Source organism: Haemaphysalis longicornis, unplaced genomic scaffold (genome assembly GCF_048455015.1).
Source record: "Haemaphysalis longicornis isolate Haplotype H1 unplaced genomic scaffold, Haemaphysalis longicornis Haplotype H1 scaffold_1, whole genome shotgun sequence".
NCBI classification, from domain to species: Eukaryota; Metazoa; Arthropoda; class Arachnida; order Ixodida; family Ixodidae; genus Haemaphysalis; species Haemaphysalis longicornis.
This window is the reverse complement of record NW_027526203.1, coordinates 212922924-212942279: the sequence shown is the minus strand read 5'-3', so window position 1 is coordinate 212942279 and position 19356 is coordinate 212922924. Positions and strand designations below refer to the sequence as shown.

General features: G+C 46.5%; 1 protein-coding gene across 1 annotated transcript in view; it reads left to right on the top strand.

Annotated features, from left to right (window-relative positions):
- The window catches only part of LOC144141478 (casein kinase II subunit beta), a 29261-nt gene extending 12257 nt beyond the window's left edge, over window positions 1-17004 (top strand). Inside the window, exons 4-7 of the mRNA XM_077673037.1 lie at window positions 1507-1622; window positions 6896-6971; window positions 7455-7644; window positions 13942-17004. Of these exons, the coding sequence (XP_077529163.1) occupies window positions 1507-1622; window positions 6896-6971; window positions 7455-7644; window positions 13942-14050 (491 nt within the window). The 3' untranslated portion in view covers window positions 14051-17004. The remainder of the gene's footprint in view (window positions 1-1506; window positions 1623-6895; window positions 6972-7454; window positions 7645-13941) is intronic.
- Window positions 17005-19356: the final 2352 nt, after the last annotated feature.

The following is a 19356-nucleotide window of genomic DNA, read 5'->3' as shown; positions in this document are numbered from 1 at the left end:
TCTTGGCGTGTGTTGGTCACTGGTTCTTCACTGTTGTGTGGGCATCTACTGTATCATGCCACGTGCACAGTCGAATGTGCATGTAGAAAACAGTTTGTCAATTTGAAAGTTGTGGGTGTCGAACCCAGGCTCCCTCTGTCACTGGGGCAGGAATTATAACCACTGGCTCTCATAGGTAGCATGTTGTAATTGCAGGTTTTCAGTCTTATGAACTGCTTTGAGGCCCAGCAGCAGCTGGTAAAAAAAAAATCGTCGTGGCTGTTACAGTAACTGGCAATGCCAATACTAAATATGCATGCCGCTACTGCTCCAGACTCACACTACATGGACACAGATTGGCCGAAGAGGGCCAGTGCCTTCCTATTTCCTGGCTCCATGCCCATCGTGTGTGCTTGCATATGTCCCGTTTGCCATGGTGCATCAGTCATCACCATGACCCGTACTCGCCAAGGCTGACCCACTCCTCGTAATGTTAGTCGATTCTCGGGATTTGAGAGACTGTGGCGGGTCATGCTGCTGAGAAGGGGAATGAGGAATGGTGGCTAATGGGTGGCCATAGACTAGAATGGCACATCACCATGGTCCCAGATGAAGAGCAGGGATCCCTTTCTGCATAAGGGGGACAGTGATGTCTCATTTGAGGAGTGCCATTGCGATCCCTCTCATCTCTAGAGGAGTTTCTTGCTGAGCCATGAAGAGTGGGCTATGATCACCTTTCATCATGTTCTTTACTGATCTTTTTGTAACTTTGACATTTTTCATACCAGTGTATTTGTTCACTTGTTACGATGCATGCCTTCAGTGCCCCATTGTGCGAAAAACTGGTGTTGCTGTCCAGTGCAGAAAATGGTCGTTGCTGTAAAGAGTAAATAAAGAAACACATTTGAGTTTGTATGGGAATTGGACCTGGGTCTGCAGAGTAGGAGCCAAGTGCTTTATCGCCGCACTACTTCAGCTCGTTGCTGTGGTGAAACAAAAGTTAGCCCAGTGCACGCATCACTGGCGTCATGCTGCGTGAAAAGTGAACATGACGGCATGTGAGTAGAGGAGGTAGGGTGTGAAGTGCTGCAGTCTGCCTGTCGAAGTAAGGAACTGAAGCAAAGAAAGACAAATGCTATGTACCACTGAAGAAGTCTGACAAGTATCACCATGCTTTTGCCTTTAATGTGGTTGTATTGTACTTTCACCCATGTGTGTTTAAGCTGTACTTTCACCCATGTGTGTTTAAACTTGCCATTCAGTAATGCCAAAGTAGGCGTTTATTGACCTAGGTGGCCATTTCACAGTGCTTTTGTAGGGTCATTTCTTGCATAGTCGCCTTTTTGGTACTTTTTAGCGGCAGCTGCAGCCAAGAAACGTAAGTATCAAAAGGCAGCGGCAGATTCCTTCATTACAAGGAACTATCGCTGCATCTCACTTTCACTTCTCTGCATGCCCATGTATAGTGTGTCAGAATGTCACATGGCTGCCGACTCCCCTTTCCCTGCTCTCCCTTGCCAACCACAGACGACGAGCTCGACGACAATCCCAACCAGAGTGACCTCATTGAGCAGGCAGCGGAGATGCTGTACGGCCTGATCCATGCCCGCTACATCCTGACGAACCGGGGAATCGCCCTCATGGTGAGTTTTGCCGCAATTCTTCATCCTATGGCAGCACCAGCTGTGTCCTAGGGGTGCTTCCCATTGAAGCCCTTATTAAGACCTTTTCAAAGTTCAGATATAGGTTGGGCTTGCAATGTTACGTTAACAGGGATTGCATGGAAGGTTGACTGCAGTGACAGCTCTTTTCATGGCTGCTGCATAGCTCTGGACGTGATAGGCTGGCGGGGATTTTTCAGTCTTGATGAGTGGGTGGGCATGAGGACAAGTCCTGCAGGAAAGCACAAGGTACCTCAACATGTGCTTGAGGCAATGTGGCCTGTTTGTGGTATATTGGTAAGCTTCAGATTGCCTTGAGAACGTGTTTCTTGGTATGCATTCATACCCTGGTATTCAGAATCCTGCCTTCACTACAGCCTCTGGAGGAGGAGGTCCTTGAAATCGATTTCCCCTTGCATAAGCATTGTGGAGGAGGGACTTAGAATACGGCCCCTAGCCTGTGTACTCAGTAACTTGCCTATGTTATGCGAGATAAGTACAGGGCAGGCCTTCCTTCCTTGTGCTAACTTATCTGAAAGTGGTTATTTATCTAATTTTTCATACTGGTGAACGTTGTTTTTTGTTGTCCACTGGACGGCGCATGAATTTTCTGCGTTATCTGCAAGCTTAGTCAGACTTTGCCTACTCTACAGTCTAAGCAAGGACCATGCTCATCCAGGTACAGTAGCCGACTGATTTTTCGGACCTGGAGGGGAACAAAAAATAGTCCGAAAAATCTGTGAGAAAAATCCGTCAGTTATTACTCCTATGGGACAACTGGAGGTTCCTCGGGAAAGTCCGAAATATCCAGCAAATCCGAATTTTCAGTCACAAAAAACTGTCGGCTACTGTATGCTTCAATTCGTGGATCCAGTATAAAAGAAGGGGGCAAGAAATGGGCCTTGTCCACAGTGTTTAAGCTTCAGAAGTTGGAACAAATACAATTCACTTGGAATGCTATTACAAAGATAGTTTCTTTTCTGATTTGAGCCCTCAAGTTTCAAACAGGAGTAGTCAGTGTTAGAGCAGCTGTTCCTTTGGTGGAATATTGCCGCGTTGGCTGACTTCTGTTGCTGAAACTGTGATGCTACTATCCATGAGAGTAAAAGGTGTAATTGTAACAAAGTGTGGATGTTATTTGTGTTAATCAGGCCAGTGGTGGTTGGTTTGTGCCACTCGTACTTGAAAATAATGACATGCAGCACTTGTGTTACAAGCCCTCGGTGGGCAGGGCTATCTGAAAGCAACTGTTTTAAATGTAGCACCTGTACTTGCCTCGTAGAAGCCCCACAGTTAACTTCTTCGTTACCATGACTATTCAAAATCATTCTATTTGAACAATAACTTCAGTACCCTTTTTTTTGTTGTGTTTGAGGCATTTCTGAAACAACTTAAGCTATTGGGGGGTAGGTCAGATTAAGTTTCAGAATAAGTTTAGTTTTCATTCGTGCTACAAAAACATGATTTTTCACACAATTGTTTCTCCCGAGTGTGGAAATTGTGTGTAGTTGTTGGTCGCCATTCCTTTCCAGAGAAAAAGATGTGGCGCTCGTAATTACTGGGCATCAGCCTTTAGTTTTTGTTATCAGGGCACTAATGGTGACTCCGAAGAAGATTTTCAATCGCCAGATTTGCACTCTGGCAGTAATAATGAAATTGGCTGAAAATAAGTAGTGTCTGTTTGTAAAGTCAGTTTTTGATTCTAGGCAGTATTATTGCCATTGCGCACTTTGAACATCGTATTGTAGTACTAAATATGACAGGACCATTTGCAAACAGTTTACAGCAATGCCAATTCCGTGTCTTTGTTAGGAAATTCTTATCTGGCACTGCAACACAATTGACCAACTTCGAGCCAATTTGCTGTGGCGCTTTCGTCGCTTGCTACTGTACCTTGAAAAAGGCGTGAACGCTCGTGATTTCACTGCACCCAAGCCCGATTTCTGCGATAATAACTTCAGCTGCAAAGTCGAAAAACAACGATCAGTGGTGGGACATCAGTTCAGATAAGGACAGCATTTCAAATCAGTCTTGCACATTCTCTGCAAGGATATTTCTAGAAGTCTAGTGTTGCTCCTAAGTGAAACTGTATATTCTGGCACACTTTGCGACAGTTTTGGTATTTTTCTTTGTGAAACTGTTAGGTGGCACTGCAAGACAGGCTGTTGGTATTGAACAATTTTTGTTGCACTACAACTCCTCACAGAAAGCTTGCTCGCCGCGATTCTGGCGCATCACTCCTCTTCTACAAGCAGGCATACAATAACAAATCAGAAGATTACAGTAAATAATAAGCATAAGCTTTGACAGCTAAATAAAATATACTAAGTGTGAATGAAAGTAATTATTGGACTCCGAAGAGATTTCTTAGGATTGCATGCTTATCTAGAATCTTGTGCTGGCCATTGATGCAAACTAAGTCATTAAAAAAAGTTTTGATGTCACAAGGGGAGGATTTGTTGCCTCCAGTAAGTAATCTCAAACTGCCAGATTCCTTCAAGAGGACCATACAAAATCTGCCCTTCTGAAATAGAGGATCGGCTTCACCAGATCGCATAGGCGCCACGAGCGCGAACTCTTTATCTGGCCAACTGTTGTGGGCAAATCAATTTTTCTTCTAAAACACATTTTTGAATTGCTTATTACACGATGTACAGTCGGTAAAACGCTTGTCTATAACAGCGATTTCAACTTCAACCAGCCACATCCGAAAACTGCCGAAACATACTCGTTCCAAACATGTCGGAGGCAAAAGCGAAGGGCTAAGACTTCAGAATTCCGCAGTAGTTTTATTCAAATCCCGCACCGGCGGGGCAGGATAAGGCTGAGAGTACGAAAGCTGTGTTATAGACAAGCCTTTTACAGGCTGTACATTGTGAAAGTTTTTACTGTAGCGAGTTTTTTCATGTGCAACTACTTTTTTATCATTCAGGGGTGAGACAGCTGCGCATATTGTGCAGTTTTGATACAAATTTGTTTTCCTGCGCCAGGCTGCTCCAAAAGCTTTAAAATTGCAAAAAGTGCGCCAAACTGCTCCAGAACAGTCTGAGAGCCAAGGAATTTAACGCTGCCATCAGTTTCAGTGCGGAAAAATGCTTAGTGACGGCATACTTTTTCAGCATCTCCAAGATGATGCTGTTAGTAAAGGTTTAATTGATTGATCATTTAATAAAAAAGCGGCATAAAATTGTCCCCGAGATATATTTCTTGAAAGTCACAACGTCGGGTCGCACATGTTATATTCTGTGAGTTTTTAAAGTTTTCTCATTGAAAACCATTGCAATGTCCTGTAGAAAAAATACTTATTTGTAATGAGGCGACAAAATACTTGTGCAAGGTGATGAAAAAACGGCAATGTTAGAAGCGCCGTATCTCCGGAACGACATTACTGGGCGCCGCCATCTTGGTGTGGTAGGGATCGGAAAACATGGCCTCCGGGCCAAGCAGTTGTTCGTGGTTCAGGCAGAGTGCTCTTCGCCGATTTCCACCATGGTTTGGGTTATGGGGGTGGCTGAGTTTACATTTAGTCATTTGATCTGTTGCGGGAAGTTGCCTGACTCGAAATACGGGAATTCATCAAAAGCAACGTGGTTCCCGTGATTTCGCCGTGTTTCGGCCATGAGGGTGAGGCACGGTGCGTGCTTCAAGTGAAATTTTGGACTCATTGCGGTGTTATAAAACGCCTAGTTATTGCTGAGTTTGACAGGCAGCTCAAGAGTGGCAGGAATGGCACGATCGACACTGCAGAAGTGGCGGTGCAGGCTGCATCACCGCAAAATGTTCAAGCAGTGCCCGAAAGCGGGATGGGCTATTATTGCACGCTGTTAGTAATGGTTCATCTATCTAAAGTGAAATTTAATGCCAAAGGAAAGGTGGCTAAACATACCAACGTTACTCAAATTACGATCGTACTGATCGTGCACCTTGGGTATTGAAATGGGAGTGCTGGTGGGGTGCGACGACTGTCACCTGGTTTTGCGCCACTTTTTCCGTGGCTCTAGACGTGTGCGTAAAGTCGATTCTGTTATTACAAAAATAATAATTTCGGCATTCACATGATGATAAAAATGCCTCACGGTGCGGCCTTTGCCCTGCAGTGGGCGTAGATAGGCTGGTGGTGATGATGATGATGATGATTTTCAACGCCACTCTACGCTATCAAGGCAAGCCTGAGAATTTAATAATGGTTTGTAAAAGGTACTGCAGTTCGTACCTTGTGGTACTCTGGTAGAAAAACTTTATTGGAAGTCTGTTTCAGTGTTGTGTACGTTCCAAACCGATTAAAAAGTGCACTCTCCTCCCCCCAGTTGCCAAAAATTTAATTTTTTAAGCTCCTAAGACGACATAATTAATGCCGTTCTTCTGCTCCAAATCGAGGTTGTTCTGCTCTAAAATAAAGATTTCGCTGCTCCAAAAACTGCTCCCAAATGTGATTCAGCTGTCTCACCCCTGATCATTGTCTACGATGTCTTGACAACGTTTATTTCTTCCAGTTTTTTTTTTTTTTTTTTTTTCACGGGCATTATTTATGAACACGACTAGTGTCGTTAGAAAGGGCAGTCACCTGCTGCATTATCTGCTTTTAGCAAAGAATATAAGTGTTTTCTTATACCCATAAAAAGCGGCTAATCTCTTGGCGGTGACAAAAAAGTTAAATAGCATGTTGCCGTTGCACACACCCTCCGTTTACTGCGCTTGCAACACAAGCTTAGAGATTTGCCTTCACGAAAATGTGTGCGTGTGCATTCTCCATGATGGTATTTTTTTCCCCATTTACGCTTGCTGTGCGTTTCATTTTGCATGTCATTTTGGGGCCTGGGACAGGCCCTGATCAGGGGGGCGTGACATGTGATTTCTACATTTCTTTGGCCCCCCACAGGACCCCCGAACCAAGGAATACATGGGTCGTTTCATAGCAGCAGCTATCATTTTAGAGAAATCGGCTCCATTTAACTCTTCCGCATGTCTGCACCTACAAAGCAAGAACGAGAGGCAAAAAATCATTCTCTTCATGCTAAACGAGTTATAATTGCTGAGCATGATGCCGCCACAGCTGCCACCACACTTGTGAATATCCTTAGCATTATGATATCAGATGCCCACAACTGGCACGAAATATTTTTGAAAATTGAGTAGCACTGCCCTTGTGGTCCCTTTGGAACCACTGGAGTACGTGTACTCTGACATGCAGGGCTGGTGTAGTTTATTTGTTTTTTGACTATGTTGTACACGTCTTTCCCGCTCCCTTTATGCAGATTGAAAAGTACCAGAATGGGGACTTTGGCTACTGCCCCCGAGTCTACTGTGAGAGTCAGCAGATGCTCCCAATCGGTGAGGTGCAGCTCCCTTTCATGAACGGAAGTGGTTCCAAGGCATGCAAGCATCCTTTTGTGGTTTCTTTATGATCACTTTTAGTGCTGGTGATGTTCATTGAGTGCATGTGTGCAGTCCAGACCAGTAGTTCTCGCACATGGTCTGCAGAGCCCAATGAGTGTGTAAAGCGTTTGTCACACAAGAAAAACACCCTACCACCACTTTTTTTCTTGAAAGCATGGGGACAAAGCGAAAAAGCTGTTGCCATGATAGATGTGCGTTTTCTTTTACAACGTGGTTGATACCTGGCTTCAAGCGAAAATGTCGCTACGTATGGGGTGGTTCACCGTCACAAAAAGCACAGGTGCACGTTGCTCTTTCAAGGTGTCGTCTTCATAAAATATTTCGCCTTGCTGCTTGCAGCATAGTGGAAGGTGCATTGTTCTCAACAGTCTGCCCACATCATCAGCGCTTTCTTTCGGTGGCCTCTCGGACGTGCAGGGCTGTCGGATGTGCCCGGGGAGGCCATGGTCAAGTCCTACTGCCCCAAGTGCATGGATGTGTACGGCCCCAAGTCCTCGCGCCACCACCACACGGATGGCGCCTACTTCGGCACGGGCTTCCCCCACATGCTGTTCATGGTGCACCCCGAGTACCGGCCCAAGAGGCCCACCAGCCAGTTTGTTCCCCGGTGAGTGGTGCAGCAGGGATGCGGGGCTGGGTTGGCACTACTCTTGCCTGGCCTGCAGAGAGCAGTGGGCGCCTGCACCAAATGTTGCTGCCCACGCAAGGCTTGTGTCGTCATGCAGTGTGCAGAGGAACCTACCGTGTGGCAAGAGAAAATTAGCACTGCTCTGTTCAATGTCGTGGAGGTTGTGGGTTTCTGTGGGCCTAAGCAGGCGGTGTGGGATACAGGGTGTTTCCGCACACCCGGAAATGACCCATCCAAAATGCCCCAGAGAGGTTCGCGGCGTCCACGAGGAAGACGCCGCGACGGGTTGGACTCACCGACAAAGGTGACGACAGGCTCCAAAGGGCCAGGACGAACCAGGAGAATTATTGGCAGAGTGGTAGAGCGCATAATGAACACCAAGACAGAGTTAAAAACTACACTGTGCCGACGCGCATCTCAAGGCCCCGCCCAAACAGGCGGCTATGGCCGAGGTTGCACGTGGGCCGCTTGCAAGGTAGGAATAGGCCTACCTTGCGTGTCCGGGCAGGGCCAAAAGCAGGCCCCAACCGAACGGCGCGGCGCGGAGGAGCCAACGTTAGGACGAGCAGCGTCCCGGTTATCCGGCTCCAATCTCAATCCCCCATCTCCCCTATCCGTGGGGCAAAAGAGCCAAGAGAGACCCGCGAAACGCACACGCTGCGCTTATAGCGCGCGGGGGAGAGGAGGCAGGTTCCCGGGTGAGGAGGGGCGACAGCGGCAGCAGGGCAGTTGGTGCCCGCCGGCGCGTCAGCCGCGAGGTGACGTCACATGCGGTGCGGGAAAGCGCGCTCATTTGAAGGTCGCGGGAGGAGGAAAGGGCCACAAAGTGTGCGAGTAGTTGTCTCTGCAGCCTGTATTATCGGCAGTGCCATGCCATGCTGGTGAATGCTTGCTCAGTGCACATGAAGTTATAAGCAAACAACAGCCGTGCACACCTCTTTATTGGGTGCTTGCTTGAGAGTCCCAGCTGCTCAGATTAACCCAATTAGTTCTCTGCGGCAACACACCTCTTAGCTTGAACATGGCTTCAGCACTAAAGAACAAAAACAAACTTAAGGGCAGCTGTGGGGACCAAGCTCAACTTTTTCTTTTTCTTTTCTTTTTTTTTTTTTTTTTTTTCTTTTTTGCATAGCGTAATGACACTTCACGGGCACACTACGAATCACTCCAAATGGTAAAATCGCTCTAATGAAGTTGTTTTTTTAATTTTAGTCAAAAACACTGTACAGGGTATGACAACCCATTATCTAAGAATATCATATTCTGCAGAAACAATTACAAGGTTGAGGTCGAAACGTGCCAGATGGTCACTGTGCTATCCTTTCCACGAGCAACGAACTCTTAAAACACACTTTTCAGAACGTGACTCCCAAAGTTCACGAAGACTTGATGGTTTTTCAAAATTCCCAGCAGCATAGTCCTTGATGTCCTTGCTTGTGGGTGGATACTCTGCCCTTTGATTTTGTGCAGATAGGGTGCCTTTCTGGCTCATTGCAGCTCCTTTTGTGGAGGCCTTTACACGGGAGAAGAAGCAGTTTTATGCCCAATGCACCACTAAGTTCACTATGGACTACAGGGGAATCTTGATAAATGGAAATCAGTTAAATGGAACTACCGTTTAAACGGAACAAACACTTCACATATTAAGGCAATGTAAAAAAAAAATTTAGTTAATCGGTACTCAAATTTTTGACCACCGCATAATTCGGAACCGAAAACAGACTCGAAACTGCAACTATTTAAAAAACGCAGCACAATTGCGCAGCACACCAGATGGCGATAGTTGTCTGTGGAGCGCGGGTTTCAAATTTTGCGGGAGATTTGAAATCATCAGATGCCGGCTTCCGATTGCCTATGGCACTGTCGTGAAAGAGTTAAAGGAAGCTGTTTTGAGAGCAGTGTCCCCCCTTCAGGGTTCAGATGGAGACTCTGTGCTTCTAGGGACTAGCTAGGCTTCATTTTAAGCTCAACAGCCGAGAAAGCATGGAAAACGTCTGTAGACATTTTGCGTGGTCTGCGCACAGCCCTACTTGGCAAACCAGCCATTACCAACCTTGGTTTGTTCCCGTCTGTGAACACTGTTTTGGATTTAAATGTCGAAAGGAACTTTCCTTGCATCTTCCAAGGGCTCAAAAAGCTGCAACGGGAGTATGGCATTGTGCTCCAACCTAACGCAACTCTGTTTGCTCTGACTTGCGGTGCTGAGCACGAGGTCGCAGGTTCGATTCCGGGCCGTGGCGGCCGCTTTTCTGATGGAGGCGAAAAGCAAAAATGCCCGTGTGTACGAGATTTCGGCGCACGTTAAAGATCCCCAGGTAGTCAAAATTAATCCGGAGCCCTCCACTACAGCGCGCCTCATCGCCTGCGTTGCGTTGCTGCGGTAAACCCTACAATCAATCAACCAATCTGTTTGCTCTGACGTCCCTATGACGGGTACCACTTCCCTTTACGAGAAAACCAGGGCAGAGCTTCAATGAATGCAGGAAGTGGGCGTTATCTCTATCACACAACCCACAGCATGGTGCGTGCCAGTGGTTGTACGCAAGCCATCAGGGGCACTCCGCATTTGTGTAGACTGCACAGAACTAAACAAGTCAGTGTTATGTGAGTGGCATTCGATCATGACTCGTTTTCGGCAGATCCCGCTGACTGAGAGAAACGAATTGACCACCACCTTTACAATGCCTTTTGGTCGTTGCTGCTTCAACCTTCTACCATTTGGCATCTGCTCTGCCCCTAAACACTCCTATGATGCATGAGTGACATTCTGCAAAGCCTCGATGGGGTTGCCTGTCACATGGACGACATCCTCATCTGAGTATCCACCAAGCAGGAAAAGGACGAGAGGCTCCGACGTACTCTTGAGCGAATTCGATGAGCCGGTGTAACACTCAACAAAGAAAAATGTCAGTGTGGCGTTGCGGAGATCGCATAGTTAGGGCACGTCATCGACAACCATGTTTGACCTGATGAGCACAAACTCGAAGCCATCCCAAAAATGCCTAGACCAACTTCTAAGACTGCACTTCGACAGCTACGGGGCATGGTGACGTACCTCTGTCGTTTCGTACCGAACATGGCCAAGCTTCTGCAGCCCCTGTCCAGCCTGCTGGCTTCAAAGCAAGAGTTCGTGCGGGAGGCCGCACAAGAGAATGCATTCGGCAAGTGGAAGAAACTGCTCTCATCAAGCCCAGTTCTAGCTGTGTATACAAAACCGCACAAGAGAATGCATTCGGCAAGAGGAAGAAACTGCTCTCATCAAGCCCAGTTCTAGCCGTGTAGAGCAATAATGGGACGATGAAGATCACAGCGGATGCGTCATCCTACGGGCTCGGTGCCGTCTTGCGCCAAAAGCAAGAGAACGACCACTTTGCTGTTATTGCATATGCCTCTCAAGAACTTACTGAAACGGTTGAGGTACACCCAGATTGAAAAGGAAGTACAGTCTACGCTCGTTACAGCGGATCCGGCAACAACGGACTTTCGGTTACAACAGACCATTTCTGTTGGTTTGTCTGGTCCCCATGCATTTTAAATGGAATCCGCTTCGCTCACAACGGACCCGGCTAGAGCAGACTATCGGCTACAACAGACTAAATTTTAGGCGAAAATTGTTTCGACTGAAAGTTTATAGTGGACTTCCGCGATGCCGGCACCCGGTGTGCTTTTTCTTTTTTTTTTTTTTTTTTGCAAGAAAACTGTTATGTCTGGCAACATTGCTGGCCACCGGGTCATTAGCGCAGCCAAGCCAGTGCCAGTTGCTTTTTTTTTTGTGCGACTAGCTGGCATGAGCGACAGGGTAGCTGATTTCACTGTCGGATAAATTAAGCGTAATAAACGCTGTTGAACATGGGGAAAACAGGCCGACATCGCCAGAAGTACAGGCCTGTCTAAGCAGACGGTCCACTCTACCGTCAAGAACAAGGCCGCTGCCGATAAACGCGACTCCGGTGAGATTGAAAACAGGGCTATCGAATACTCGGAAGTGGTGCACTCGGAGGAGAGTCTGCCCTCGTCAGTTTAATAAAAAACTCGGGTTCAGTGAAGTTCAGCTTTTATTATTCCCACGCATGCATCGTTCCCATTCCGTTCGGTGAAAAAGGTAAGAAATGGTTCAAGTAGGGGGGTTGTTCCCTATCCATTGTGTGCAATCTGCCGGTAACCGTGCGCAGTCCAACTGGTCTAACTTTCGATTTTACAGCTGACCGTCATTAGATTATTTCATTATAGATGTTTCGATGACCAGACTAAAATCGCTGAAAATGTGGAAGCTGCCTTGAGGGAATGTCAGGCAGCAATTCGATTTGTTTGACGAACAATATCGGGAAAACCTGCCTCGTCGTGAGGGGATTAGCTAATGTCGATGGCCACGACTGATGTTTTATAGCTGGTTAATAATTGCGCCTAGTTATGTTCTTGCTTTATTTGCTCAGCTTATCATGCGTCTTTACACGCTTGACCGCATGCGCTAGGCCTTCTCCAGGTGCCGGGGCTAAGCTTTGGAAACGGTGTTTTCGCGATTCTTTGCCCTAGCGCGAACACTGTGCAGAGGTGTTGCAGGCGTGTAGAAAGACTGAAGTGTATGTACTATGCATGCAGTGTCGGTCAAAGTACCCACTTTAGGGCTTATACCCCCCCCCTCCGCCCCCTTGTCGGATACTGCATACTTCAGCTACAGCGGACGTTTTTTTCCGGATTCAGAGGGTCCGTTGTAACGGGCGTAGACTGTACTTACTCTTATTTAGGCATGCAAAAATTCGTTACCTCATATAGGCTTTAACCATTGCTCGTCAGAATGAAGCAGTCCAACAGCAGCAGGCAGAACTCCTTTCGGGCACCACGGAATAGGTCTGCTAAAGACATCGTTGCAACGCCACCCCCCAACTGCACACCACACGAGAAGCTCCAAGAAAAACGTATAGTCGAGGTGGCTAAAGTCTAGTTTAGCCACCCCGACTTTAGCATTAAATTTCTCTTCACAGATATTAACACTTTTGTGACCGTGAAAAAATCTGTTGTTTTTGGGTAGTCCAGGAAATATTTTTTCCCTGCCACAGACGATGATTTATAGTAAATTGTGAAGTATGAAATGATAGAGGAATGATAGGTCTTTCCAACAATATTAATTTCATACAGAGATTTATTACGAATATGATGAAAACATCACTGCTACTTTGCACAGGGTTTACATACAAAAATTACAAGGCCCTTGTAAAATAATATGCAAAAATAAGCTGTGTAAGTAAAAAAGTTATTTACATACATACAAAAATATAAGTGCTAGTGCCTATCGTGCCTCCGTGTGAAGGAGTTCTTCGACGTGGTGAAACAAAGGTTGGCTCTCAAATGGTCCTGCCCAAACGAAGTCGACACCCTTCAGCGCCAAAATTTGAATTTGTATTTATCGATAACATCCTATCAATGGGTATAGGTGTGGTCACGAAAGTGTTAATTATTAATACTCGCGCTCAATCAAAATCGCTTCTGCCAGCGGGGGATGCCCGAACACATCCCAGCGATGCAGCATGTGCACCAGCTTTTGACATGCCAATCGTTCCATTCCCGAAGCTCACAAGCCTGCTGTCAAACAAGCAGTGGCTTGTTGTTACATCATAGAAATGAGTCCAAAAGTTCACATCATGAGCCTAAATTAAAGACTCGTGTGCCACATTTCACACTCTCCCACAAACCATGATGAAGTGGCCGGCACCACGTTTTTAATGAACTCTGTCTTTATGAGCCATGCATCTTCGTGTAATCCGACATATGATGTCAAGCATTTCCACTGCAATGGTGTCAGTGTTTAGTACCGCAGCAGATAAAACAACCAAAGGGGAACTCCGCCAACCGTGACAGCCAAAACATAGAATAGCTGGGCAAAACGCACCAAGTGCTCTGATTTATGCAGCAGCCGCTTTAGTGCTGGGGCCATGACACTTCATTGCAATAGCGACACCCATCTTTTCAGCATGCCCTGATTGGAGAGCCAGTCGTGTTGTAAAATAAATTAATGGTTTTTTTTTTTTTTTTTTTTTTTTTTCGGTCATTTATGCGCTTTGGATTGAGTGACAGTAACAGAAGGGGCCGGAAAATGGAAGACATCAGGTAGACCAACTTAGATACCAGGATAGCAGAGCCCAGTAATGCCGTTCCAGAAAATTGCCGCTTTTTAATCTGATGGTGCAACTATTTTATAATGTGCACTAAGATTGCAGGGGAGGGTGGGCGTTACGTTGCCCCTGTGTACATTGCCCTGTGCGCTCCCTGTTTGTGCAGGCTGTATGGCTTCAAGATCCACCCCCTGGCCTACCAGCTACAGCAGCAGGCGGCGGCCAACTTCAAGGCCCCCATCCGCGGCATGAACTACGGCAACGGCAAACGCTGAAGCAGGCCGGGGCCCTCCCTGCACTCATCTCGCTCCCGGCTACTTCGCTGCAGCTCCCCTGCGTGTCGTCATGTCCTACCCAACTTCATTCTCCATTGCACCTTCCCGCTCCCCCGACAAGGATTCCTGTATTTGTAGCTCTCTGCTCCAGACTCCTCTGGTTCACGGTGTACAAATTGGTTTTCGCCACTGTCGCACTTGTTTTTTTAACTGAAACTTCCCATATTCCTTTTTTTGTTTTTTGCAGCTATTTTTATGTATAGCACCGTGTATTGGTTTGTTCTGTCGCGTTCGCACAAGAGGATGATCAGCCTGGGAAATTTTAAGAACTTCTGCACATGGCAGTATCCTCTGCCTTTGATGGCAGTGTGCTGATCCCCGTTTCCTGTGCTAGTGAACTGTGGTGAGCATCAATTTTTTTAAGAGCTGAATATGTGGGGAAACGAGCTTCTGGAACGTCCGCACTTGGGGGGCATCATCGTTGCCTTTCCATCCACAGAGGCGCTGGGTAGTATGGAGCTTGCCGGGGCTGGGGCCGGGCAACTTTTCTGCTGTTCTGCATTAAAAGTGAAGGGAGTGTGTGTGGCAATCTGTACCAGCGTCGAGCTAGTATTGCATTTGCACGAGTGAGCATTTTGGGTTCAATGGTTGGCCTGCTGTGTGTTCACCGTACAGTTCATAAATTGGTGGCAGGGGTCGGTGACCAGTGTTTTCCAAACTTTCGCTCTTCCGCACATTTTTGTGCTAGGTTATGCCATGGATAATATCTTTTGCGGCCTTTGTATGTTCCAAATTGTGCATAGATTTTTTTCCGCCTGGTCATGTTGAGGCAAACTTAGTTTTAATCATGCAAGTATTTGTAATTGTTTGGCAGCACATTTGTGTTTGGTTTGTTCTAGCTCTTTTGAAACCATTTATAGGTCTTTTTTTCTCCTGGTTGTTTTGAAATAACCTTGGTTTTAATCATGCCTTTGCGATTTTTTTAGCAGCATTCTCACGTTGGGTAGATCTTTTCAATCCGTAGGTGTGTGTGTGTGTGTGTGTGTGTGTGTGTGTGTGTGTGTGTGTGTGTGTGTGTGTGTGTGTGTGTGTGTGTGTGTGTGTGTGTGTGTGTGTTTGTTTGTTTGTTTGTTTGTTTGTTTGTTTGTAGCCTTGTGGCCTGCCACCAGAGTTTAAAATCTTGTTAGTCAAATTTTTTATACATTTCTAGGTTGGCTTTAGTTAGAAATACTGCATATTTTTGTAATTTTCTGGCAACCTCTTTTGGGTTTGCTTAGGTTCACTTAGTGCAGTCTCTCCGTCTCTCCCTTTCGTTTTGAAGATGTGGCATGTTTCCAAATTGGGCAGGGCTTGGTGTATGCTTATTTATTTTTCTCTCTCTGTCTCTCTCTCTTTTCTGGGTGGGAACAAAGCCACTGGGGTTGAAAAGTGCCACCTCAGCCATAGCGTGACGGCTATCACACAGTTCAAAAGCTTTTTTTTACTTCTTGAATGTCTCACTGCTTAGGACTGGCTTTTATCGTTGTCGTACGTCTTGTGTTACGTTCTTAACCTTTTTTTGTATAGTTGACAAACCAGTGCAGCAGTGGTATTTATTCAAGCCATATTTTTGGCCAACAATGCATAATGATGCCCCACTTTCTAAGTGAATTGAATGCAGTTATGGAAGAAACTTCGTGGTGAATGCAAACTGTGTGGGTGCGGGATGATAGTGATTTGTGTTCACAGAGTTCATTTATGAGGTGCATTACTCCTTGTACACCAATGTATGTTGTACTACCAACACTGAATTCACAATGTTTATATAAACTGACATTTGTGATATTGCACAATGTGGCATTGTTATGGTGCCACAACTGTCACACAGAAGACCCGACTGTGCGGAGGGTGGCTGTTGAATTCCTTTTGTCTGGAATTGGCTCGTTAGTGTGGATTCATGAGTAATGTTAGAGAGGGTTTTGTTATGAAATAAAGATTCACAGGTGCACATGGATTCTTTTGCATTCTATGTGCACACTGCATTTGACAAACAGTGAAATCCTGCAGCATTAGGCTTGCAGTCGTAGAAAGCTGATTTCGCTGTTTGGTGTGGTGAAACAGTGGCATTCCCGAAAAGTCTGAAAAATAGGCATTCCCAATTGCTGAAAAGTCCGAAAAATTCATTGACAAAAATTTTTTTTCCTGATATTTTTAAAAAAATTGTGCCTTGCAATCCCCCCTTATCATGTATGAAGAGCACAGAGGCCTTAAGACATCCAAGTAAGCTTCATTTGACACCCTATTATTTCGGGTTTGCAGAATTTAGCCGACCTGTATGTAATGAGCAGTGTCAGGAGTTGTAAAATTCAAGGTACGCCGTGAGTTTACGATTTGTTATGGGCCTAGAGTGTTGCCACGACGGCGGAGATAGGTGACGTGGAACTGACAGCTCTTTTTGTTATGCGCGCGCCGAAACGGGGGAATTTCGTCAGCGTTTGGCATAATTTCGGCGCGCATCGTGGTGTGAACGATACTTTCAAGACTCAAGAGACCGATAGGGTCGATGGCCAGCGCTCGGAGTTGCTTTTATAATCTGTGTCGTACTTGTGTCTTTATATTTTATCATGAGTGAAAGTGGGGATCACGTGATAATTTGTGCAAAAACATTTGGTGAATGTTGTTGTGGCCAATTAGAGGCCTAGAGTGTGTTGGTAGGCCCTCCTCATTTGGTGTTGGGACATGCCTTTGGAGGCATAGTGTTTGTGTAATAAAACTGAAGTGTTTGGTGTTTTGGGGGGTCGGTCGAAGGAGGGCAGATGTCGGGAGACCCTTGTGAGTTAAATATGTTTAGCTAAGTGCATTTGTACTTCTCTGTTTTCTTGTAAATTATGTATGTTCGTTAATTCGTAAGTTTTGTATTGTGACCAATGTCGTCGTCCGTAGATTAAAAGTTAACCTCAGGGTCTCCACAGCCATTGTGCAATTCATTATTTATTTATTTATTTAATATTTATTTATCTATTTATTTATATGAAGTGCTCACCAAAAGCGCTGGGCTTTCTCGGGTGATGCACTGGGTATGTGAATATAAGGCATACAAAAAGACAACAAATATGAAGGGAAATAAATAAAAAAATGGGCAAAAATAAATGTATAGATACATACTAAAGAGGAGAGCAATCAAAGAAGGCAAAACATTTTCTGAACAAGAACTCGGAGATCACGTAGAGTGTGCACTAATGAACGCAAAGCCGAGAACAATAATCCCAGCCAGGGAAAGGTTACGAAGGTCTGGCGAGCCGCACTTTTGTAGTCTTTGGTCCAAGCGGCGCCGAGGGTACCTTGTGACGCAGTCGGAAGGTCTAAGTGCTGGGGGTAATTACTGCGTTAGAGTGTGCAAAGCGCAGATGCGTCCAGGTCGGTGGGGTTACGCTCGATTCGGCGTCATTCGTAGGGCCAGAAATGAATTGGGACAGGCGCGCCGCGGTACCTGGAGAAGTTGTACTGTCCAAGGTACGCAGTGCGGTTCAAACTCGTTACGGGTTTACAGTGTCAGCACGCAGGCGAATATATATGTGACGAGGGACTGACAGCTCCTTTTGTGATGCCAGAGACCCTCAATGCTTTTGAGGGACTCTGGTAATGCACAAGCCGTGTTGATAAAAGCGGGAATTTTGTCGGCGCTGAGTATAATTTCGGCGCGCGTCGTAGGAACAATCCTATAGAGAGGCCGCCTGAGGTTCGATGGCCAGCGCTCAGAGTTGTTATCAGTCGGTTATGTAAAAGTTGCGATCGACTAATTCCTTGAAACTGCGAAAACAACCTGCCGACGACGCAGGATTTCGTGGGAGCCCAGCTTCGTCGACGCAGCGCACAGGTCTCGTCTGCCCCCTCCGTGCTCCCAGCGCCGCCGCGTGGCGGCTTCGGCGACATAGCAACGTCCTCCCATAGCGTTACGGCGGAGGTTTGTGACCAGGATAGCATTGAGGGAGTCTGCTATTAGTATTACCCAGCGCTGTACAAGTTTCTCTCGCTGCTAGCTTCTTCGCAAACTTCGCCGCAGCATGAGTGCACTTGCTTTGGAGCACCCTTTAAAGGCACAATCGATTGTTGTTAACATTACCCGGCACCGTACAAGCTTCTCTCGCTAACTGCTTTGCAATCTTCACCGCAGGATCAGTGCGCTTGCTATGGAGGGTGCTCCACAGCAAACACACTGATCTTGCGGTGAAGAATGCAAAGCAGTTACCACCAAAAAACCTGTACTGCGCTGGGTACTATTAACAATCGATTCTGGCTTCACAAACCATATCTCGTAGGGGACCACACGTGACCGTGACGCGTGGTGCCGTTTGCGCATGTATGCACATGCTTTTTGTTCTGCTGAAGGTGGGATGAAGGGCAAAACTAAATAAAAATTGCATTTTTATTGTACTGCCAAAATATGCAACATTCTTCGAAAACGTCACCACGGAGTGGCATCCTCAGATACGCACCAGAAGTCATTTAAAATGTGGTTGATCCCTCTTCCTTAGGAACCGGCAACGTTTTTAGACCTAATCTAAAAACGTTGGGAACCGGTAAAACGCGAAAGTGAAATGTGACCTCACAGGAGCAAGGAGCAGTTGACTGCTTATTGTGCATCGATATGAACTTGCACAGTGCTATTTATATTTCGTCTATGGCACCGTTATACGCGTCAACGTTAGACACTGGATTGCACGCGCCGGAGCATTGCGTAAATTCGACTGCAACCACAGGCGCTTGCAAACCATCCGTGCGAACGAAACCAAACGGGTTTTCAGCGAATCGTTTGGTCCGCTGCAGCGAAAGGAGCAGCGGACCGTGTCACGAGCGCGTCCCCCGTACACGTAGGCGCTGGCATCGAGGCGCCAACTGTCGGCGCTCAACAGCGTCATGATGCACTACTTCGCTTCGCCTCTCCTAGACGGCAGCACCATCTGTAGGGAAGTATATAAGGCGCGTTTGTCGTTCGATTTACGCGTCTATTCATAGCCCAGTCGGGAGGTGAGTTTCGTATACCTCCCGTTGCGGCGCAAGAGTTCGTGGGTCGAATCCCGGCACAGCCGCGCCAATCGAAGTTTTCTAACGTTGTCATTTCCACGACCAGCTATATTTTGTACGACCTGCGCACGCCGCCGCTCCCCAGCGCGCGCAATTTGTTTTTGCTTGTCTTGTTCTTTTTAGTTCCCCGGAGCGCCACTGCAAGCCACGGCGCTGCGTTTGATCCTCGAGTCGCGGCACGGTCGCATTAGAGAGTTTTAGCATAGCGGCTAGCGGAGGCTCACGCTACGGTGGCGGGTTAG